General features: G+C 30.1%; 1 protein-coding gene across 4 annotated transcripts in view; it reads left to right on the top strand.

Annotated features, from left to right (window-relative positions):
* LOC141524866 (lachesin) overlaps window positions 1-21,690 on the top strand; it is a 44,222-nt gene extending 22,532 nt beyond the window's left edge. For 2 of the 4 annotated variants that reach the window (XM_074238998.1, XM_074238999.1), the window contains 6 exons: window positions 4,840-5,003; window positions 9,409-9,594; window positions 9,810-10,005; window positions 10,927-11,055; window positions 15,059-15,349; window positions 17,723-21,690. In XM_074238998.1, the coding sequence (XP_074095099.1) occupies window positions 4,840-5,003; window positions 9,409-9,594; window positions 9,810-10,005; window positions 10,927-11,055; window positions 15,059-15,349; window positions 17,723-17,982 (1,226 nt within the window). In that variant the 3' untranslated portion in view covers window positions 17,983-21,690. The remainder of the gene's footprint in view (window positions 1-4,839; window positions 5,004-9,408; window positions 9,595-9,809; window positions 10,006-10,926; window positions 11,056-15,058; window positions 15,350-17,722) is intronic. The other 2 variants (XM_074239000.1, XM_074239001.1) reach the window with 2 other exon arrangements.
* Window positions 21,691-25,797: the final 4,107 nt, after the last annotated feature.

Here is a 25,797-nt window from a genome sequence, read left to right as displayed (position 1 = left end):
GTCTTAAGAAATCTCATTTCACACTGTATTACCTCAATTTATATTTTTTTCTGTCAATAGATTTTTATTGGCTGGGTATTAGTTGAAAGCATTCGACGAAATTCCCCAGACGGCAAGAGCAGCCGTTAAAATCCAAGTAAATGTCAAGTCGTCTCTACTCTAACGTTACTTCTCATCGTATTTACTTCTCTGATATACAACTATTACTGTATTTATGTCTGTATATATAGTGATATTATAAAAATATTTACGGTAAATGTCGAGTTGGTTTTCACCGCGATACGGTTGGGAGGCAACGTTTCCCGTCAAATTAGAGAGAAAATGGTATATGACAAGAATGTCCTTTGGGGGATGGGACCACGTACACATTTACAGCAAAGTTGTCGAGGTGAAATGTCTTTGAGTTATATCATTATATCTACAGTTACTGTATTAAATTGAACCGAATCATCACTTACCTAGGAATACGCTTTACTCCGTAACCACCATTTGTCTTTATTTACCTCCTGTGCGCGTGTCATTGATGCTATTTACTTTTATTTAATACTCGGTCTGCTAAATTGATGGTTGTATTTTTTCTGTGCTCTTTTTTTTGTTTGCTGTGTTCATTTTATCGCCGCAGCTTTATCAGATTGTTTTTTTTTTTACTCGGAAATTTTTCGTCTGAAAAATAAAAAATACATTTTTATGATTCATGATTAAATATAATTATAATCATGTATGATAAATTTTTTTTATATTAAATGAAGAGACAAAGACAAGAATTGTCAATAATTTTGATGCGCTAAAATTATGATTTCATTAACTTCTCTACTTCGATGAGCAAGTTATATTACGAAATTATATTTCGATGGATATGAAAAGACAAAGTATGTGTTTGAAAGGAAGTAATGCGGAAGTTCGTTTGTAAATATGAAATTTACGTGCTCAAAATAGCAAAAATATTTTCAAACTTTACGACAAAAATTAAAAAAATTTATTTCTACAAAACGACATTATCAAATTACGTTTTTAAATATAAATTTATAATTACTAACTTTGACATTAATTCTCTCGAAAACTAAAGTCGGATTTCATTTAAATTTAATCTGACTGTTTGTTAGTCATTATTTGATTCAAGAAATGTCATGTGAAATATTTTAAAATCTGTCAATTGCTCAGATATTTTTATTAGAATTACAACTTAGTAAATAATCTGACTGCAACATGTATACCAGTAAATGTTAAAAATAGAAACCGACAGCTTTGTGCTCTCTCGAGCATTATTCGGTGTAGTAGAAAGAACATCTTAGACGACTTCTCGAAACAATCACCATTATTACTTCCTCCCAAGGCTCACCAACTATAGCTTAACCTTTGCTTCCGCCTTCACCACTAAACATTACCACAACTTTCAGCATCCCCGTTTCTGCTAGCTCTCGGAAAAATACTTCTGTAAATAATACGTAGAAAAAACTAAGACAGAAAGACTAAGATATTTATTCATGTAAAAACTTTAATCTTAAATAAATAAATTCATACTTAAAAGTATCTTAAAATAATATTATTCGTCATGTTTCAAAAAATTTAGCAGAAGAATTTTTGAACTAAGAAATTTTTTCTAGTTTGATTCAATTTTACTTTATTCAAAAATTTTTTTCCCCCCCTAAAAAAAAAAAAGATTGTTTTCAAAAGTAAAAAAATTATAAACACCAAAATGAAGTATTTGAAATAAACTTTCGTAGCATATGAGTCTAAATATATTTGAGATAAAAAAATAAAGCTCGAGTGATTCGGGGATTCCATCGCCGGAATAAAACAAAGTGATTTGACCATAAAATAAAAAAAAAAAAAAAAAAGATGACTCGCAAACGATTTTCCTAATACACATCCCAAGCAAATGTTAACATTAACTCGAATATTGCTCTAGGTAATAAATTCCTGATGCAAACGTACTTGATCTTCAAGACGACCCTCATATCTTTTAGCTTATTTTTCCGTTCCAGTTATATTTTTTACCATCCCGTCTATGTTTATTTACGAATAACACAGAGAACAATTGAACATGGTTACGAAAAGCTTTTGGCTCTATTTCATTGTCCCAATCCAGTTTTTGTACGTATGTGTGTGTGTGTGTGGGTGTGTGTGGGTGGATAAATAGAGAGAGAGAGAGAGAGAGAGAGAGAGAGAGAGAGAGAGAGAGAGAGAGAGAGAGAGAGAGAGAGAGAGAGAGAGAGAGAGAGAGAGAGAGAGAGAGAGAGAGAGAGAGAGAGAGAGAGAGAGAGAGAGAGAGAGAGAGAGAGAGAGAGAGAGAGAGAGAGAGAGAGAGAGAGAGAGAGAGAGAGAGAGAGAGAGAGAGAGAGAGAGAGAGAGAGAGAGAGAGAGAGAGAGAGAGAGAGAGAGAGAGAGAGAGAGAGAGAGAGAGAGAGAGAGAGAGAGAGAGAGAGAGAGAGAGAGAGAGAGAGAGAGAGAGAGAGAGAGAGAGAGAGAGAGAGAGAGAGAGAGAGAGAGAGAGAGAGAGAGAGAGAGAGAGAGAGAGAGAGAGAGAGAGAGAGAGAGAGAGAGAGAGAGAGAGAGAGAGAGAGAGAGAGAGAGAGAGAGAGAGAGAGAGAGAGAGAGAGAGAGAGAGAGAGAGAGAGAGAGAGAGAGAGAGAGAGAGAGAGAGAGAGAGAGAGAGAGAGAGAGAGAGAGAGAGAGAGAGAGAGAGAGAGAGAGAGAGAGAGAGAGAGAGAGAGAGAGAGAGAGAGAGAGAGAGAGAGAGAGACGGTAGCAAAGTATACCTATAGAGAATGTTATACCAACAGCTACCGCAGGGCTCAATGGGAGTTTGTTTGCCGTGGAAATTCTGTCTGTCGGGTCTGATTCCCCGGTGGACTAGCCTCTCTCCTTCCTTCCTTCCTTCTGTATCTATTCCATCAGTTATTTTCGTCTCTTCACTCTCTTTCTCTCTCTTTTCCTCCCTCTGTTCTACCCCCAATGATGTGACGTCGACTCCTGGTGGTAGTGATCCAGGTATATTGCTCCTATTTCTATGACCGCCCACACTTTGACAAAATGAACCGAGCTAGACCCAGGAAACGGAAACGGACGTACGGGTAATTTTAATGAACATCCGTCGCATTCGCCCGCTAATACGATGCGCTCTACACCAAGACAACCAACCTTTGACCGAGAACTATTACTCTCTAAGGACGTTTACCGAGTAGAGCCACTACCAAGCCACAAACACACGGTGACGGGATGGTATTATTTTTATTTGCAATACTACACTCGATAGATAGCTAGCGCGAGATCTACCGACGTTATATCGCCACTGTTCTCTGGAGAGTCATTGCGTGTCATCCGAGAACCAATGAAAATCAGTCCCGAAATACAATAAATTTTTTCACGGCTGTTAATTATTCCCGCGTTATTACACCGACAAAAGGGTTCAATTTTAGTAAAAATAAATTATCCAATTTTTTTTTGTTTTAATTGGAAATTAATTTTTCTGACTATATTTTTATGGTTTTATCTTGTGGCTTGTAACCTTAACTGAAATTTATTATTCTTTTAATTCCTCTTCGTTGATAAAACTACTAAAAAATTATCGTAACTTATTTTTTAAAACCGCGCAAAAATTAAAGTTCATAAATTGCATGAGCTGACGAAAAATTATTTACTTTTTGGCTTTCATTGGAATTCGTTTAAGTTTCAATTTTAAAGCGGAAAAAAATTTTAATTTTACGAAATTTTCTTCTAACTTAAATTATAAATTTTTTGCTATACAATAGATGTAAATTAATTTGATTTTATATCGGGCAATAAATCTTGTTTACAGAATATATGAAATATTTGTTTATTACTCATGCAAAATAAGTACCAACTTGTACATTGTTTCGGTCGGTTAATAGTTATTTAGTCAATCGACCGATATCACATAATTTTTATGAATGTCAAAGGATTACTTCCGCGAAGTAAATCACGATAACCGCACGGAAATTGTCAATAAAACGCACCAAATTCAAATAAAGCACGGGAAAAGTTCAAAATATTATTGAGCAAATAATTTCAGGTTGAAATATACAATTTCAGATATAGAGATAGAGCTCGGAGAAATATTTATTTGTTATTTAAAAAATGTATCCATATTAAAAATATCGTTTATTTATTTAGCCATAAAATAAAAATTTTTGTCAACGAAATGGACTCGGTCTTAATGTAAATAATGTAACGAATAATAAAATTTTTTGAAGCAGAAACCTGATGCTTCGGAATGAAATAACATTTTAATTTTTACAGACTGTGATTTCCAGTAAAAGTTACAGCCTTTAAAACACAGATATTTTTGTCGACATTAAATATTATCATTTGTTTTTTAGGGGTGTATTTTAACGTCTCTATGAAAATTAAAGCAAAAACTTTAAAAAGTGTCGAATAAAAATTTTTTTATACCTTGAACTTATTCAAAGCTTCCAGCAACACATTTATACATAATATAAGTATATGACTATAACCATAACTATAACAAACCCCGTTGATTCATAATAAGATCGGTGACGGTTAGGCGACAGAACCCGAGGACGTGATGTCGCATTAAGTAGCCTATAAAATGTAAAATTCATGTAAATACGCTCATAAAACATGAAGTGCGATGTGGTGTGTTACTTTAGAACTATACTAGAAACTCTGCTGTGTGTTATTCTCCCCAACGATAAATAGCATCCTCAATGTGTGTACATATGTCGTATATAATGTATACTCGCTCGTAAATAATTCTTCCTACGAATTTTGGCGAAAGAAAACTCGGAGCCAATAATTACTTCGTTACTATTTTATGACAAAACATATTATAATCTATCTATATATAATTGGTTACAGTAGTAAGAGGCTTGGAACCAGACTTCCTGTATCCTTTGGAAAATGTAACGATCCCGCAAGGTCGAGACGCAACATTCACTTGTGTAGTGAACAACCTAGGCGGATACAGGGTGAGTCCTTCTTCCTACACCAGTGGAGATCACAGTGGCGGCAAGACTACCCGGGTAACTATAATCTTACCAACATTTACGTGGGATGACAAAAGAGACTAAAGTCCGTGCCTGCGATGCACCTGCAATCGACCTTGTTGTCTACTGACTGCACTATGTACATACATGCGTGTGCCTGCATTCCACACCAGCATTGCATCGATGCACACCTCAATAAATAAATAAATAAATAATTTAATAAATAAATGATAGCCACTTAAGTAAATTGATAGTTAATCACTATGATAAATGATACATAAATAAATGACCACTAAAATATTCCCAAATATTAAATATACATATATAGCACGTCATAATATATCATACTTTGAATAAAGCACAATGCACGCAAGTTTGTTACTCACAATTAAACAGAGCATACGCGTTATATGCACACGCCTGTGATGCTTCACGCTGATAATTAAAAAATTAAATTATTAAAAGAGGCAAATAAATAGTTTATTTAATGTTGCGTGCAATAATTCAGCTATCAGATGTTAAAAGACCAGTATTAATTGATTTTTTAACTTAAATTTTTCAGTTTAAGCTATTGCAATTACAAAATTTATTTATTGGACTTTTCGGTAAAATGTTAATGCTGTGAAAGATTGTTCATTAAAATTTCAACGTTAATTGAACTGCTTCAAATTGACATGTATTGATACGCTTATTTTGAATGAAATTGGACTTTTAAGCTCTACATAAAAGGTTATCAGGGATTAAAAGTACCGAGTTGACTATGAAAAATTTGTACGCTAAATGAATAATAATTGATACCATTTATTCATTTACGATCAAATTTATTTACATAATTTTTTATTTCAATTAAAATAATTAAAATTTGATAGTATACGATCGTGTCATTGAATTAATAAAATCCAAGTAACTTTTTACTATGTTATTTAATCAAATCATTAACTTTGTAAGTAATCAGATCGTAAACTAGAACAAAAGAAAATAAAACACCCCAACGTATGTAATTTATATTAATGATCTAGGAATTATAACTTCGTTATAGGATCTTATAGAAAGTATGGAGTTTAATCATGCTATGTGGAGCGATTATAAGATAAATAAATGAATTAAACACGCTTATTACTATCGTGAATTAATGCACCCCATCTAGTCGCTTATATTACAATATATGTATCTAAGCTATGTATTATAGCAATAGTACTACATGTATAAATATATATGCGAACATGTATGCATAAATATATGAAAGGATTCTGATACCTCGCTCTGGTGGGCCAGTACGTGATGCGACAATCTTGATACACCCAGTTGTATATAGACGGTTTAGTTTAAAGTTTCATCGAACAACCTGGCTATAGTTTGTAGAAAGTTTTTAGCGCAATGTGTCGCAGACACGTTTTCCTCGTCATGACGACACCGATGAAACATTTTTAAGTATTCTGGTGGGAAAACCGTCACGCAACTGTCTCACATATGGAACTTTTTAAATTTTATTTATATTTTATTTATTAGCTTTTCATAAAAATTATACAGATTCGAACTGGAATACACTTTTTTTAGAGAAAAGCGGGAAAATATGTGGAGTGTGATGAATAATTTATTCATTGAAGGAAATCTGAGGCAAAATAAAATAAAATTTTTGAAGACTCGAGTAAAAGAATGTGAAAAAAATCTTGATATGAAAACACATTTAAATACGAAGCAGTTTATAATTTAAAAATTTTCATCAATTAATAGTTTATACTTATTCAACGATTACTCTCAATGAAGCTGCATGTGATAACCAATATAAACGAGTAATTAATTCAATCTCATATCAAAGTATGTATATATGGAAATATAAATTCACGATAAATAATCCCGGACAATTAATTAAGTTTCGTATTTATCAATATCGGTAAAATTATTAATTACCAATAACTATAATAAACTCATTTGATTAGTAATGCGGGGTTATGTAATCGAATTTCTAAAATAAAATCCCAATAAATACAAATACTAGTTAATAATAGCAAAATATTTAACGTTTAAAACAATTATTTTCGTATATTAAAGCCCCAGGGCATGTTGGAGTGCATGCAATTGATTATTATACAACTAGTCCAATTATTAAGTCAAAATTGCATGCGCATGTTATTGTTACAAACTTTTCCGAGCATTATTTGATAAATGAAAATTGTGAAAGGATCAGACTAATTGATTGCAAATTAAATTCACTAAACGTTCTCATTACTTGCGATCACTTTTTTTTTTTTCTGATTGATCCATTGCGTCAATTGAATTGTTATTTTCAAGGAAACAGTATAAGTGATTGCAATATAATAATGTAAATTTGTGTGAAACGCGACAGAAACCTGGTAATACCTCAAATTAATTCACCTGCATTATAAGTGCGTTTTCTTGTTACATGCATTGTTCATTAACAGAATGAAAACAATTAATGTAGAGTTTTGTAAAATGTATGTATGTTCTCAATCAAATTAAACAGAGTATTACAGATGAAAATATTGGCGGATTCCGGTTCCATTTTCTGAACAACAATAATTATTGTTGTACACGAGAGTGTTTAGTCGAATGTATTATTTTTTTAAAAAATGTTAATAATTTTATTATTGAATTAGAAAATATCATTTAACAGTAAAAAAATCATAATAAATCGCGGTAACAAACCATGACAAAAATTTCTAAATAAAATCCATCCTTGTCTTTAAAATAGAAGATTCATTTGGGTATTACTAATGAGTTCATCGTTGAACTATACAATAACAAATTACAAAAGTTTTAATTAGTAAATTTATTCATGAATACGCACTCTCTGGCCCCTCATTTTCGAGAAACAAAAGTACTACTGAAGAATAAAAAGCAATAATATTTTAACATGAAAACGAGGAAAAAATGCGAATGTTATAGAGTAGCCCTCGAAAAAAAAGAATAAATAAATAAGTTTAAAAAAATATATATTAAGGCGTGTATGTTGTTAAGGGAAATAAACGAGGTGGTAGACTGGACGAAGGCGTCTGCTTCTACAATGAACCACACAATAGAGCACAGTTATTTTGCATATGAAAGCGCTCACGGCAGTATATAATGTTGAGAGAAAAAGAAAGATTGGGTGGTTATTTAAATAACCAACTGTGTGCGTATAACTATGTCATTATATACATCTGATGTGAGGTGAGGAGCTTTTCAAGTCTGGTGCAATGTAGGACATGGGGTTTTCCTCGTGCCTCATTCGAGCTTCGAATTTCCGCATAAAATATGAAAAAAGTAATACTAAGAAAAAACTCTGTCCATCACGGTACTGAATTTTTTATTCCTCTCTGTTATCACTTACAAGAATACGGTTAACCGTTTTTTTATTATCTCTGTGTTCGGAAAAAGTGTAAGAAAATTTAGTAAAAAATGTTGAAAATAAAAAGGGCGTTAGTTACAAGTGTGCGTGTCAAAGAGATTATTGAGCTTTTTTGAGCTTCAAAAAAGTTCTGAAGAGTGTGACATTAAATTTGAAATCTCTCGGCATGGAATGAGGATCAAAGGAAAAAGAATATGATACTTAAAATAAAAAAAAAAAAAGCCTATACTATAGGTATAGGTATTGATACAGATGAATATAAAATGGTGTGTACTATACACCAATCAATGGCTATTTGCTAGACATTCCGAAGACCTGGTTTCCATTTTTTCTTTACTTGTATTGCACAAACAGCAAATGGTATCAATATACAAATACTCTCAAGAGGATAAAAGGGACCGGATGGTAGTAAGTCCGTCTTTTAGAATGTTATGTGCTCGAATGAATCTAGGCAAAATCGACGGGAAAAACGGATGTTTGAGCATACATAATAAAATGTAAAGTACACTTATACTTACAAATAATATTAAATAGATTGAGATCAACGGAGAAAGAAGTTTAATCTCTTATAACAAAAATCGAAATTGCTTTCGTTTCATTCCTTCATTTTATGTTATAGTGTTATACATATATGTTAGATGCACATATACCTACACAGTCCGTCTAAAGTAACCGTTATTGAAATCCTAAAGTCAAAATATCGTTGGGTTGATTCTATTTTATCTTGATTTTTTGGAAACTTTTTGTTTGCGTTGAAAAAAAATTTCTGTTGTAAAAAAAATGAATTTGACTTAAAACATAACATTTTAAATTAATCGAAGATCGTTTTTAGGAATTAATTGATTAATTAGGATTAAGGATAAAATTTCTTGAATTTCGAAAAATTTTCTAAATTCTTAAAATTTATTTTCAATTATTTTAAAACTTCGTAAAAAAAGTATTTTGACTGTAGTAATCTAGTATTGTTAATTATTCCTAAAATTAGACCTAGATATCTTGTATACACCTGTATGCACCAAATCCCACAATTAATGACATAAAATGACAAGTAAATTTAACATTCGACAATACAGATTATTTTATTGAGGACAGGTAGCTTGGATAAAGGCAGACACAAAAGCAATACTGGCAATCCACGAACATGTTATCACGAATAATGCCCGTCTATCTGTCACCCACAATGACTACAATACTTGGACTCTTCATATAAAGAATGCTAAGCAAGAGGATCGTGGACTCTACATGTGCCAAGTTAATACTGATCCTATGAAAAGCCAGGTATTTTTCTTTTTATCATTCTTTTATGTCAAGCATATATCCGTTTATAAAATAGTAAAGTAGGTCTAAGGTCTAAGATAAAAATACCGATTTTCGACAATACAATTACCCAATAAAAATAATAATTTTACTCCTATCAATTAATGTCGCTTTTAGCTTTTTTTCATCTACATAAGTGTCAATGAGATCATTTTTAATTCAATTTTAATCGACAGAGTGCTTTCCTGGAAGTAGTAATTCCACCAGATATTATATCCGAAGAAACATCCGGCGACATGATGGTTCCAGAGGGCAGCTCTGCAAAACTAACCTGCAAAGCACGAGGTTACCCTAAACCGGAAATAGTTTGGCGGCGCGAGGATCGCGGGGACATTATTGTTAGAGACATCAACGGCGGAACTAAAATAAGACGTAATTTTTATTCATTTATCAATAATATAGGTCAATCTAATTTAAGAAGTTGTAAGGAATTTTAAAGTTTGACTGTAAGTTATGTTTTAATATTTTATGAAAACGAATTGAAATAAATTGACTGAAATTATCAACCGATAATTCAGAGATAATATTTTCAATTATTAAATGATCACTTAAATAGTTCACTTTTTTCGAACTATTTTTTGTATTAAATCCATTAAAAGTTATTAGCTTAATAATAAAATCAGAGCAGCTTTTCATTTATCAGTTAGTTGAATAATAAATAAATTATTGTATCAAGAATTTTGCTCTTAAGCTTAAAGAAAATTTATTGCAGAAAAAGCTCACTAAGACTAATTTAATTTAAAATAAAACAGAAGATTAACGTCAGTATAAATTATCAATTTAAATTATTAAGATCGTCATAGAGTAATTTTATGTTAACAAGTTCATACTCTCTTAAAATGTAAGGATTCAACCAACCGCGATTGATTACAAGAGTAGTCCATAAACTAAGAGAACCAAGATCTATACTATTGCGAACTAACCGGATTGACTGATCAGTTTCTTCTTTAGGAACTAAACTACCTTGTTCCTGTTTGGTGCATTAGTTTCTGACTAAATTTCAGTTCTGTCAGAAGTGCATTTATTTGTCTATTGAGGATCCGAATAGCACTGATTAACTAAGATAACAGATTAATTTATCCGTCACTGGGTTTAGATTGTTCCGCTCAATTAACTATTTGAACTTGAAGCTACAATGCAAATAGCCCATTTCATATCGTAGTAGTTATCTTCTAATCTTTTATTCTCTTATTATTCGATTTTAGATAATTACACAAAAAATTTTAATATTGTAGATGAAATAATTTAATTTTCTCCGTAGATATTACTAACTAAAAACTACTTTAATTACAGAAACTTCAGTCCAAGGCGAGATACTGATCTTAACAAAAGTAACAAGAAGCGAAATGGGAACTTATATGTGTATAGCAAGTAACGGAGTGCCTCCATCGGTCAGTAAACAGATGATGTTGCATGTCAACTGTAAGTAAATATCAAAATCTTACTTATATTTAACACTTCTCACCAAGCTCTAGTATTTACACAGCAAACAAACAGAACAACAATAACAGAAACTACGATAACAATAACTATAACAACTGACAGTTCTAGCCAGGTTAAAACATCATCGGCATCAGTAACAATCCTTTAGTTTAGCTTATTAACTAGAAGCAAACACCATCGAGATACTTAGAGTTGCTTTTAGCATAATTTAAATATAAGGTCGCTACTCAAATAACTGCTCTTGCATTATATTAGTAACTCTGGGCAGCCAGTCAGCCAGAGCCAGCTGAGGTTTCAAATAAAAAGTTTTAAAAATAAAGGAAAGTATAAAATATAGCTTATATATAAGAGTGCAAATAGCTGTACCAGAAAGTTCGCACACTACTATACTATACTGTATAGAGTAGTTAGTTGGTTTATAAGGGCTGGCAGACCCTAGCTTCGAGTGCCTTTTCTTTTGCCGAGAAAGAAACCCGGTAAAAAACCGGCATTGAAATGAGAAAACAAAAAAAAATAAAACAACTGGAAACTACATTGTGGAAGAAAGATAATAAAATTACGTTTTAAAAACCATGTATTATGTATAAATGAGTCTTACCATTGTATGTACGTAGATGTATGTATATAGAATGTGACTTTATAAAATAAGGTCTGGTGTAAATGTAGCAGGTTACTTACCCAAGCTGAAGCTCACGTCTCCGTCTCTCTTTGGCTAGTAATATTGCCTGAGGTAATTCTTCCAAGGAAATTGGATGTACTCTCACGCCAACCCGACGTAGACGTCCGACTTGCCTTCACCCATCCTGATAATTCACCCTCATTGAATAACCGCGTGATCATGCTAGACTTATAGCCTTGATCTGCTGACACAGCCGGTATTAATTTTCTTTTACCTTTTTTGGTTAATTTATCAAGGAAGCGGTTAATTTCAGTTAAATCAAGCTTCTAGCCGTGATAGGATAGCTGAAAGAAAAAATTTTATTATTATCAGTTATTTTCAGCTCTAAAAGGTTTTCTGATTATTATCTTGTCAAAAATTAAATTGTTTTGTGGCTGATCAGAATAAATAAAAATTAAAACAAACTTTCTGTTAATTCTGAATATATTTCAAGGATTATTATGAGACAATTATGCAAAAAGTTGCTAACTATTTGATACGAATTGTCAACTTTCAATTTATCACAAGCGTAGACGATGCAGAAAATAGTTTTACAAAAGCTTTGTTAAAACTTTACCAACTATTTCGTAAATAGAAAAATTAAACTACTTTAATACAAGTAAATAACTTTTTTAGTTTAAATATTTCGAAAACATTCAAACAAAAATTAACAAATAGAGCAATTTCATAATTAAAGGAACAAAAAATTGAATCGAGTTTTAATCCAGGTCAATTACCTTAAATATTTGGCACTATGCCCAATTGTGGACGCTCTCACAGCTAATAAAAGAATCAATATATAAATTACATTATGTAAAAAAAGAAGCCATAAAATTTATATAAAAACATTACAATAAACTTTAAATTCGAAAAAAAAACCTTTCAATTCGTTCGTCTTTTCCATCCAACATACTTAACTTACTTTTTTATTACTCAAAATACTGGTGTATCCGCGAGACTACAGATAGACTACAGATACTTTTATTTGAACTCCAAAGTCACAAACTAAATACGCTTTTTAAAAGCGCCTCTAAAAAAATAGTTATTAGATCGTTTGAGTGTGTTACATTTCAAACAGTAACATACTTTGAATTAGCTTATAGCTCTGTAGCCTTTAGTTCAAACGAAGTAATGCGGATTATTGAAGCTAGGAGGCTAATTGAAAAGCATACCTTTACTTATTTATACTCTTGTTTTGATCAATTCTATTACTAAAAAAACAGGAGAAATTCAAAAGGGTTCACTTTACCAGGTGCGTACTACAACGCAGATTACTGAACATTTTCACCCACTAGAGGTGACTCTAGCCGAGTAGGTGGAGGCGAGCGGGATATTATTCCCTCTTCCCATGGGTATCGCGGAATAGGGCCTGCGGGGCGGCACTAGCTACCCGTCAGGAACTGGGAATAGGAGATCGATAAAAATTAGCCTCGCGAATCGCTAAATCAACGGGAAAATAATATTACCGACGAGGGTAAAAATTTGTATACGCCTTGTATGTGTGATTTTTAACTTCCCACTAAAAAAAAATTGGAAATTTTCAATAATCGGAAAGTTATTGGTTAGGAGATATCGGGACTTGAAGAAAATTCGAAAATTCGAAAATTAAAATTTTTGACTCTGGACCATAAAAGTGGCCATTACTCCTAAAATACTTGCTCTAAATGCAATTCTGACCACTCTAAATTGTACCTCGGGAAATTTCCTACAAGAAACTTAGTGTTTTATAAGTCTGAAAAATTTTTTTTTATGAGATATCGGGACTTGAATTTGGGTGTCGGCTTTCCTTAATAAGTATTAGCATCAATAAACTTAGCATCAGGAACAAATAAATTTTAACGGGCTGTGAAGTTTCTAAATTTCTAATAATGTAAAGTGAATCTGCCTTCCTCGTTATCTTATTACCTTAACAAAATATATCTAAGTGTCCTTGTATCTCAAAACGATATTATCCTGAGCGTTTCTGTTTGCCACATCCTTCGTTTCCACTCTACGTCTGCACACTGCAGACTTTTCCCTAAACCCCATACTGTATTACTGTACTACTTCCACGCCTATGTAGTTGTTTAACCCACACAACAGCAAAGCTCTGCAACATAGAGAGTGAAACAATATGTAACTTAACTAAAACCTACTTGCGTTGCTTCCAGCAATAAAACCGCAAACTATGTAGCGACAACCAGGCAATATACCAATCTTCATATACACTCAAATTACACGACGCCAATGTTTGTCCTTCTTAAACTTATCTAATGCCACAATCTGATCAAATTATCGAGTATCAGTGGCCAAACTTTGATCACATCCACGCTATTAAATTTGTTTTTAAACAAGCATAATAATAATAATAATTATTATTATAATTATTATCCTCTCCCTCATCATACTGAAAAAAATCTGAAAAATTTTTAACCCTGCAGGCCATCTTAATATTAATTTAAAATACGGAAATAAAAGCCAACAATTGGTTACACTCAATTAATTGGTCGTTAAATTCTCTTCTCAATGAGAGCTTGGTTTAATGCCCACAATTGCAATGTTAAGCCGCAAATCGTTTGCATTTCATGGATCTTTTGCGTAGAGGACGGTTATATCGAGGATCCGCGCAAACGATTGATTTAGCGTAGAACGCTGGTTTAGATTCTAAACAACTAAAACTATGGGAAACTTTTAATTAGTTGCGGAGTACAGATTTATTTTTAGATAAATTTAAATTTAGGACATTACTACATAGAGAGGACTGGAAATTTATTCGAAGGTTTAATTTTGCAATAAGTTTTAAATGTGATTATTTTTGGACAAACTCAGATGATTGAATTTGCGGCACTTTAATAATGTATTACTTTACTGATAGTAGACATTAATATAAATATTTATAACAATAATATTAATATAAATATTTATAACAATAATATTTTATTTATGTGAAAATTTATCTTAATGCATTTTGTAAATGTACTCTTGAATATTTTATAAATTTTTGAAACGACAATACTAAACCAATACATCAAAAATTCATGATAAAATAATGGATAAATTATTTATTAAATAACCGATCAAACTGACTGAACTTGTGGTTTAAGGAGAAATACCATTAAGCAGAACTTTAAATCTTATTTTCTGCTGATTCAAAATGAAAAGCAGTTATATGTTTCTTCCGTCAGAACTGTACTTACTAGAAACTTTAAATTAAATTTTAAAGGGACAAGTAGCTTACATATTTGTATCCCAGAACAAAAGTAGCTTATGTTCATTCAACAAAACCTCTCTTTGATAAAGCTCTGTAACCAAGCATAATTGGACGAATTTATTTTTAAATTTCAGTCCATCCAATGATTCAAGTTCCGAACCAATTAGTTGGCGCACCAGCAGGGACAAATGTCACGCTGATTTGTCAAGTGGAAGCTTCTCCAAAAGCCATTAACTATTGGACTCGTGAAACCGGTGAAATGATAATAACCAATCACAAGTATACAATGTCCGAGGAAAGGATGTCTGACTATAGTGTACAAATGCGATTAATTATACGTAATTTACAGAAAACTGATCTAGGTGGTTATAAGTGTATTTCAAAAAATTCTATTGGTGAAGCTGAAAGTAATATACGACTTTATGGTGAGTTATTTTTGGAGTTTTAAATTTTATTTAAAAAAAAATCAAATCAAAAATCAGATCTCGTTAAATTTTTTTAAACCAAAAAATTTTTGCTCTTGTCAAGACTCAATTATCAAATTTAATTTGCGTTATATTGAAAAAATGCATTGAATAAAAGTATAAAAAATGTCTTAGTAATTTTAACACAACCTTTTTTGTAATTTTCACATATAATTGTTTTCTATGCAAAAACTATATCATATTTTTAATTTACAATAGAATGGAATGGATTAGCATAGCAATTTCCCGGAGTAAACACGAGAGAAAGCTCGCTGTCTCGTGCATATCTAGTTTATCTTAGAATGCGTTTGCATCTCGTAAAGTCACGCGATCAGATAAGCCATCTAGATTAACTATTGAACCGTGAAGTCGAAGGTGCTAAGCTCATCGTGAAACACTAGGAAGATTAAATAAAATAGACTAAAATAAAATAAAATTAATGAAAAAAGATCTTGATACAACAAAAGCAATGAAAAATAAAGTGCCTAATGCTTGAGAAGAGTTGAGCAGATAGAAATCCTAATTAAAAAACGATCGGAAATGTATAACGGAAGGAGATAAAAAAGTAGGACGATAATGTTAAAAAAAACCTGATCACGTGCAGGAGGTGTTAGGACAAAAGTTGCCAATAGAAACAATATCCCTGAACGTATTAGTTATCGTTTATCAGTTGGGCAGATGAAAGCTGAAACAGAAACTGAAATTGTGTAAGCCATGTGTTGCCAGACATGATCGATAAAAGTCCACCAAGTGTTATCACTGCTAAACTGCGATATTCAACTTTTTCCTCTCTATCGAATCTATTTATTTGTCTCTTTTACTCGTTGTCGGGTGTCCTCGTTCTCCCTCGATACCCTGCGCCCCGAGATATCCCAATTTTCCGGGATTAAAAGATAAATTGAATGTAATAAATGAAATTCACACTTTGCCGTAATAAAGAACTAAAATAATAAAATATTATTGAATTAAATAAAAGTGAAACCAATTTTTTATGTCTCTCTGTGTGTTGGAAATTCGATATTCATTTTCTTTGATTTATTACTAAAGTTTATGTCACTAATTTTATTATGAGAATCCAATAAAAGCTCGACTAAGTTTTTATGTTTGTTATATTGTTTTCCGTTCATTAATCAATCAGTTTCGTTCTGATATTAATGAATATCACTAACTAAATAACAACCTAACTTTTTTAATATTTCATTTTAATCTTTGCAATTTATCATTATCATAATAAATTTTTATTTAGGATCGCAAAACAACAATGGCAAATTTAATGCAGTATCTAAGGTATAACAAGCGATGTCAATAATAAACAACTGTATATGATCCTTTAATCCGCATAATAACAAGCTATTCCATGTAAATCGATTGTCATGTCGAATTCATAACATAATTAATAAAATACAACAATAATAGCAGAATTATATCAGCTGAAATCCACAGCAGAGAGCTTTCAATTTATTCCGTTTCTGGGTGACCTAAGTTATCCGTTTTCTCAACGTAAATTATTAGATATTCAAGAGAAATATATTAAGGTAGTTTAGTTTAGAAAATTTGGAATTAATGATCTGAATACTATTTTATTGCGAATTAATATCAGGCAAAATCATCTCAACAAAAAAATTATTTATTCAAAAGGTTTAATAGCCATTGAAATGCTTAATCATGCATGCAGTTTATTCGAACTTGCTAAACGTAATCAGATTATATTTAGATAGCTGTGCATACAACTTAACAGTTCATTTCATTTAGGCATCTTCATTTTTAATATTTCCACAAATTTTAGACTATTTATCTTTTCAATTTATCTGAAATATTCGACTATTTTACGGTTGTTCTTCCAAAGCAAATGCTTTTTCCCCGAATGAAAAGAAAATAATAAATTTATTTGAGTGTATATAATTTTACATATAAATACATTTTATTTCGTCGTCACAAATAACAGTAAACGTTTTAATTTCAATTTGATTGACGTGTTTTAATTATTTTTTTTTTTTTTTTTCGTTACTTCGGCCCGGTAATGAAATGTTTTTAATTATAAATGTTGACAGTTGTTTTAAAATTCTTAGTTTTTTAAAAACATTGATAACAAATTTCTTTAAATTAATTTTTCGTTTTTTTAGAAGAATAAAATTTTAAGTCATAATTTTGAGTTTAAAAATTAAATAATATTTTACATGATAATAAAAATAATCCTTATGACTGAGGGAGCTTACTAAAAATCAATGAGACAAATTAAAACTGAACTTTTCAGTGTGTAATTAACTATCTCAGTAATTGGATTTGAATAAATAGCTCTCAAATTTAATTAGTTTAATTAAATTTGTTAAAAAGATATGGATTTAACCGAGCACTCGAGGAAAAACAACGAGGTGCCGAATGAAGACGATTTGAGCGAGTCACTCGAGCGCCATGGACACAGACTGAATCGTATTTATCAAGGATCCCTCAGGGAAAGTGGTTCAACAGGACAAACGCCCCTTAACACGGAGGGCACTTCTGCAGCCACAACTATTATCAAGAGTTTTCCTAAATTATCTATTATTTTAATAATTCACTGTACAATCAATATAATTCACAACGTTATTACGTAAGCTATTTAAAAAAAAAAAAAAAAAAAAAAAAAACACTATTTATTAGTTAAATTTAAAGTCTATTTATAAATATATAAATATAAATATTATAATTTATAATATAATAATTATTGAATAAATTTATAGTGTAATACTCTCACGTATTTTATACAAGTGTTAAACGTATAATTGCTGCAGTGGATGAGTGTAAATTCAACCGAACTAATACATTATTCGCTTCATTGTTCAAAAGCAGTATTGGCAAATTAAATCAACTATACAATTTTATATTCGAATATAAACGTTAATTAATAAACAGCAGTGCCAAATAAGAAATACAATATTAATATGTATTTAAAAAGAGTATTGTGATTTGACGAATAAATTTTTGTTTGTTGAATTCTTTGTTAAAAGCTTATGAACATAATGATTTCTTTTCCGGCTTTTTTAACTGTAAATAATTATTGACACTGATAAGGATAAATAAAGAGCATTGAAATTTCTTACTACTTAATATTCAAAAGGAGATCCGAGATAAAATGGAGTATTATTTTTGGAAAAAATATTTTTCTTGAATCAATCAGTTTTTTTCAATAAACTATGATTAAAATTTTTTAATCATAATTTCGAAAAGTCATATTAAAAATATTGATTCGGGTATTGATAATCTAAATAATGCGAATAAATAGTAAACGAGAAAATATCTTTTTTATTTTTAAACCGATGTGACATATTTACCTCGGATTTCCCTACAGTTTAAATTGATACACGCTAAACGTGCCACTATAAATAAATATATCTGTAACAAATATAAAATAAATAGAAAATATATAAATTCGAATAAAGTGTAAATAAAACAGAAGTAATGTCCATATATTTCGATGCTTGATTATAAAATAAAGTAAATATAAATAATCGATTATTGTAACGTAAGCAGCTTTTGAAAATATCAGTAAATATTTAAAATTTAGTAAATATAAATATAAATATTGTTATCCGTGTAGACTTTTTAACGTATTAATTGTGTAAATACGTCATGGTATATTTTCAGTTGATTTTTATTCTATTTTACGTAACAATAAATATTAATTATATCCACGTCAGAGGTATGACATGACGGTTTGATAATAAAGATATAGAATAGTAATAAATATTGATTTTAAAAAGTAAACTTTAATAAATTGAAAAGTTTATGTATGGAATGTATTGGTAATATAAATGTGTTTTGTGCCAAAATGTAAAGTTAATAATAAATTATGAAAGTTATTTCACAAGCTTAAAAAAATATTAAAAAGGTGAAGTATAATGCGGTATCGTAGGATAATATACAATATAACTTCAGAAAATAATGCAGCTATCGGATTGATGATTGAAACAAAGTTATGGCAAAGTTATAACGATAATAAGTATGCTGTTATATTTTTACTGAATTATCGAAGATCGCCTCAGGTGGGCTATTTTAATGAAATAACTGTATCCAAAGTTAATATAAACTTCCTAACAGATCTGAATCGTTTCTTTATCAGTTAATTAACTCAAATACCCACGGAAATGGACATAACCCGGGGTGGAATGCAGTGGAACTGTAAATAAATAATTGGTGATTATCTGGGGCGCGATATTAATATTAAAATTCAAAAAAATATTTAAATTCTTCTTAAGGTTGCTCAGACACGATATATATAGTTTGTACTATTATTTTCCTTTCTATTCGTTAATGTTGCCTTTCTTACGGAATATAAAATTTTTTCTATTAATAATAATTAATTAAATAGCATGAAGTAATTTTTTGTTAGAAGAGTTGCAAATTAAAAATTTTTCTTCTTTTATTAAAAATTAATTAATATTTGTATTTGCTTAAATACAATATATACTGCGGTAAAAGAAATATATTTTCATTCTGTCCCGGGTCTCCTAAAAGGTAAATAAATTTTATAAACAAAAATAATTAGTGATTGCATCTACATCTACATAAGAGTATGTGAATAAATAATAAACAAGTGTACTATATAGTTACAAAGTAATAAATTTTGCTGCTAAGTATAATATTTACTATGGTTTATCGGGATAAAATTATGCGCTAACTTTTGGTGAGGGAACTACAGATTCAATACCACTAAATAAACTCTGCAGATAAATATTAATTCAAGTCCAGTTTGTACAAATGTACGTCGATAAATGTTTATTAAGCTTCAATCGAATGTATAATTAGATGGAAAAATCAAGTGGTTGAATTTATAGAATGTGTGGGTGTAGACGGATGCATGTGTCGATGTATTGGATCAGATTATTAATAAATTAAATATTATATTATAGAAGAGCCAAAGTGGGTGCTAAGATCAAAAATTACTTTTTTGATAAATTTCTTTAATTAAGATTTTTTTACATGAATTGAAATTTACACAATTTTAATATAATTTTACTTTAAAAATTATTTACTGAAAGCTAGTGTGTTTATCCTAGAAATAAAAAATCATTTAATATAGAGAGTATAATGATTGAATAATTACTCATGATTGCAGCGAAATTGTTGGTTTTAACTTTTGTGTATGTAAATGATATTATACAAGGTATGTATTTATGTGAATGGATGAATTGAACAAATTGATTTGAAAATTGAAATAGATATAGATGACTACTGGTATACGAGTCATTGTTAAATAAATATTTTTCCGTTAAACTATTTTTACTTCCAAGAGAAATGTCAATATTTTTTTTTATTATCTAAAATAATTAAAATTGTTCACTGTTTTTTTTTTTTTACTCACTTTCAATTAGATAATGACAATAATTGGGACAGTGTTTTTCAATTGCCAAGAGAACAATTGATCAATAGAAAAAGTAGGGCAGAATTTCAGCGGCAGTCAAGTTAAAAAATGATATCTATAGATTCATTCTGTTCTGTTATTTTCATTAAAATTTACGGCCTAATGTAAATTTTTATAAAAAAAAATTCACATTTCAATGTTTCAATCTACTTTATCTTCGCTTTGTAAAAAAAAAAAAAAAATAAATTCATTTACATTTTAATTTTATTTCAGTTAACAAAAAATTAAAAACAAAAAACATTAAACTCTGCGTTATTACATTTTAGTACACAGCATATTTTATGTTTAAAAAATTCAATACCAAATCAATGAATAAAAAATAAATTCAACTGGAAAATTTTTTAATCTACACACTGTTAAATTATTATGAAAGAAATAAGCTGAAATCGATAGTGTATAAATGTATGAGAAGTATAAAAAATAAATTGTGATGAATAACTGATTTAAAAAATACATATAATTATATATAAATTGAACGCTCGAAAAACACTATATCCTCTAAGTACTGAAGCCCATACAAACACGAACATGTATCGATAAACAACGAGCATTACATTGTTTTAGCTCGGCACCGATGATACATATCTCAATAAATAATAAAGACCAATTGGATACATAAAAAAAATACCTCGCCTATTTTTATTTCTCTCCATTAATTATTTATTTATTTATTATTATACTTAATAGAGTAATTTGAGTTGTTTTGAGCTTCACGTCGAAAAGTTTATTAACAAATGAGTGGCACTCAATCAAATACAAACAATTGCGATCTATTGCGGTGGAAACTCTACAGGTTGGCAAACCCACAACAACTATTCATCTTAATGAACTATTCTACATGTCCTCAGAAACGTGACGTTCATGCCACAAACTATTCGCTATTGACCGCCGAGTCGTGATAACGGCAAGTATTTACAAAATTATTTTATAAGTATACATATATATTTTCTATTTAATTGTATGTTATATTTTTTAATTTTAAAAATTGATAGAATCAAACTTTCTTCGATTTTTTTGTTTCTATCGATTAAAATCAATTTTTTCCCAAATAATTTGTTTCAACATATAAGAATTTATAGCCGGCATTTTATTGACCTGGGAGATTGGTGAAAAAGTATCAGAGATTGGTAAAAAAATATTTTATATTGTGTTAAAACTTTTATTCTCTCTACCTATAAAATGTCTGAATCTAATAGTTAAAGGAACTAATATTAAATAAAAAGTTTTTCCACCGGTCAAAATCTAATTGGTAACTTGAAAGAATAAGGAAGTGAAGTAGTGAGAAAAAAATTTTTAATCATAAGTTTTTATTGGATACTGGATATGTTATTTTGGGAGCAATCATTTTCTTCTAGATAACATATTTGAATGTACCTAAAATTATTATTTTAGTTGAAGTTCATCGTCAACTATATTTATAAAATAATAAACAGATGTTTATACTAAAAAAAATTTTTTTCGTGTGTCAAAGAAGTGCCGAGATCTTTCTTTTCGCTTGTCTCAAGTAACAAAGGTTGGATAATAAAACATAAAAGAAAAACGTAATTAACTTGAGATACTAAAGTCAATAAAGTGAGTTGAGCATGAATAGAGTATTATATCAATTCAGAAACAAGATACGGCAATTTGAAATTTTAATTAATGACATTTTGACAGTTTACTTGGATAATAATTAAAAATGTCTAGACACTGGTGTTTAAATAGATAACGAATGGTAAATAAAAGGAATAATTAGTCAAATAAATAAACTGGCAGTTAAAATTGATACTAAATAGTAAATTTTCAATTAAAAGCGTAAGAGGAATTTGAAACAGTGAAATGTTAGGAAATGGAAGGAAGGTGAGTAGGAATTTAATTAGAAATATTTGTGGTATCCATTTTATCAATAGTTAAGTTAAAAAAATCAGTGAATAAGAAAAAAAAGTCCAAGAAGAAGAACAAGAACAAGAACAAGAAGAAGAAAGGATCACTGATATTGTAAGTGGCTGCGAATTCTTTATATTATAGAATTGAATAGTAAAGAAGGAAGTAGAATAGAGGAAGCAAGCGAAGAAGCGGGCTTGGAATTTTTGATGTACTAGCGAGCAGATATGAATATCGGAAAGTTTTCTAAGAGAATTCCAATGGATAGCAGCGGCAAAAGTGGAAGTGGAAGGAGAAACTGGAGGAGGACTAGGAAGGCAGTTACAGTAATAGCAATAGTAGATGTGGGAGAAGGAAAAGAAATAGGAGTAGGAATAGGGGTTGAAGGATAAGGGTAAGGATATTGAAGATGGACTATAAGAAGGAAAGTTAAAGGAAAGAATGAAGAGTGGATTGCTGGTAGGTTGAGAAGGATAAGATCCAACGAGCCTGTGCTTGAGTAAACTTTGAAAAATCGCAAGGGAACCAATAAACTCCTTTACGCGTCAAACAAATAATAAGAAAGTATTTTATTCCCTCAAGTCAATAAGAATTTTATTCAATTCATTGCTGTGCTATTCGTTTTTATAAATATTTATTCAATGTTTCGATTTGTAAATATTAACACATTTTTCTATTTATTGTAGTAGGGAGTTGGGTTGACTTTATAAATTATTTTGACTAATTTTAACAGGAAATAAAAATTTAATTGAAATTAATTTAACTGTATTATTATGTATAACTCATGCCCAGAAGCACCACAGAAATAACTCGATATCTGTTCAAATACAAAGCTAATTAAGAGAATATCAATGGTAGAGTGTAGATATTATGAGCATGGTAATTCAATGAACTAGCTCTCAAACAATCCTTTGTCCAACTATCCATCCATCGTATTACTATCAACAAGCTTATTAGTGTTATTACAACAATAATGTTAATCTAATAACACCGAATGACTCATACTGTCTTTGTAATGATAAAACCAGCCTCAAAATCTAGTTACAAATTTATTGTTATTGAGGAGGTACGATCGTTACTCATGTCAATTAAATTTTCCAAGCTTGAACTTTGAAATTTGGTATACAAGCAAATGAATACTTTATTGTGGTATTGCTTATTTTTGGTTGAACCAAATAAATTTGAGAAAAATTAATAAATAATTTTTTTTGAGCGTTTTGAAAATTTTTGAAGTTTCATACTTTTTTATTTTTTGCTTAAAAAAAATTGGTTTAGCTGAAAAATGTCGTTGCTACTATTCAAACTACTGTACACTAACTTAAAAGAAAAAAATGATAACAAAAAGAATAAGTATAAATTTAAAATAAATGAAGAACAGAAAGAATGAAGTAGATTTTCAGAATAGCTCAGACGTTGCTCGGTTTCCTCTATAGGCGTTCGGTTTGTTCAGATGGCAAACGAGAAGATACCTTTGTAGAAGGGATAGAACCAAAATGCGCCACACACAACGATCTATGAACGCGAACCCGCGGAATTTCATTTGCATCGGGCGAACTCAGTGAGTTTGTGAGTTTGAGAAGTAAATGTTGAGATAGAGAACAAGTAAAGTAGCTGGAGAAAATGATAAAATTAAAGAGACCCATTGGAAAAATATTTTTATTTACAATTAACTCTAACTGTCCAACTCTCGGTGCTTTCATTTATTTCTTGCTTTTTATACTACTTCGTTTGCATCTCCATACATGCTTGGTGTGTTATTTAAGATACCTTTGGGTTAAACGCAATAAAATATTTAAATCAAACATTTAATTCTCTCGACGCTCAAATATTGTATTTTAAAAAAAATATGGAGCTGGAGAAAAAATTCCACATCCGTTCAGAGAATGGATTTATTAATTCTTTTTACGTTACATCCATTGAAATTATAATTGATTTTTTTAAAATTATTTTATATCCGCTACTTTAAATAATTGATAAATTCAATCTATTAATTTCAAAAATAAATTATTCGAATTATTCGAAAAAGCCTCGGAAATCTGAAAGCATCTGTAATCCTGACGGGAAATCCCAATATTAATTTTATTTTTTCAAAGTTGATTAGGATAAAAAACTATTTTTGGTTCGAGATTTTTTCTTTTGACTCAAATTTATTTTTTTTTTTTTAATAGTGTAGAAATTAAAAAAAAAAAAAAAAACAATTCTCTAGAAACTAACAGAGTGTTACCGGTATCGAAAAAAGTAATTTGAAATAAAATTCTCGAGCGAAATAAACAATAATAAATAATTTTTTATTTTTGATATTAAAGTGTCCCACACAATAATGGAAGTAATGTATGAATGAAAAGGGTGTGTTTCGATGTATATGTATGAATAGAAAGTAAAAGAGAGCTAAAGTAGTGTTGTAGCAAATCCGGATGTTATAAATAATATTTCTTATGAACAAGTGCAACGATTTACGGAGTATATCCGGGCGATTATTCGAGTATTGTCAGGGCAAGGGGTCAAAGAGAAATGGTTTAGGAAGAGTGTGAGTGTGTCACAGGAATATCCGTGGAAACCACTGCCATAATTCATAACATAACATTGTCCAATACTGACTGGACTATCCCGTACTTCTATTATATCTGTACCCATAGATTCTATTTGTATATGACATTATGTACGCATGGATTGTTCAGGATATCACACAGCTATTTCCGCTGATATCGTATCCGTCACTAACTATCACCCTAATACATTGTTACTTATTAAATTTTATTTTCAGCTAAATATTTGTTGTTTATTTTATTTTTTTTTCTCAATTAATCCAAGATTGTACTGAATTTATTAATCGAAAAATATAATTAATGTTTATAGCGAAAAGTGCTCTGTAATTTGACAAATAATATGAAATCAGACAAAAGAAGCAATCTTTTACATAAAACAATCTATTACACTGTACAAAAATACCAAAGGTAAGGTATTAAATCAATAAATTGATGGCCGAAATAAAAATAAAAAATCAATCAATTTTTATATTGATGGCAAAGGATGACAGCAGTGTCATTTACGGAGATATAATGGATTGACGAATCTGTGCTTATACTCGATAAATCTTTTGTACGATATATTTATATAAATTAAGCTATATGTTTGTTTGTTTCGA

The sequence above is a fragment of the Cotesia typhae genome, unplaced genomic scaffold (assembly GCF_013202065.1).
Source record: "Cotesia typhae breed Kobodo isofemale line unplaced genomic scaffold, CoteBio_Ctyphae contig_23, whole genome shotgun sequence".
NCBI classification, from domain to species: domain Eukaryota; kingdom Metazoa; phylum Arthropoda; class Insecta; order Hymenoptera; family Braconidae; genus Cotesia; species Cotesia typhae.
The sequence above is the reverse complement of the archived record's forward strand: the minus strand, read 5'-3'. Positions and strand labels throughout refer to the sequence as shown.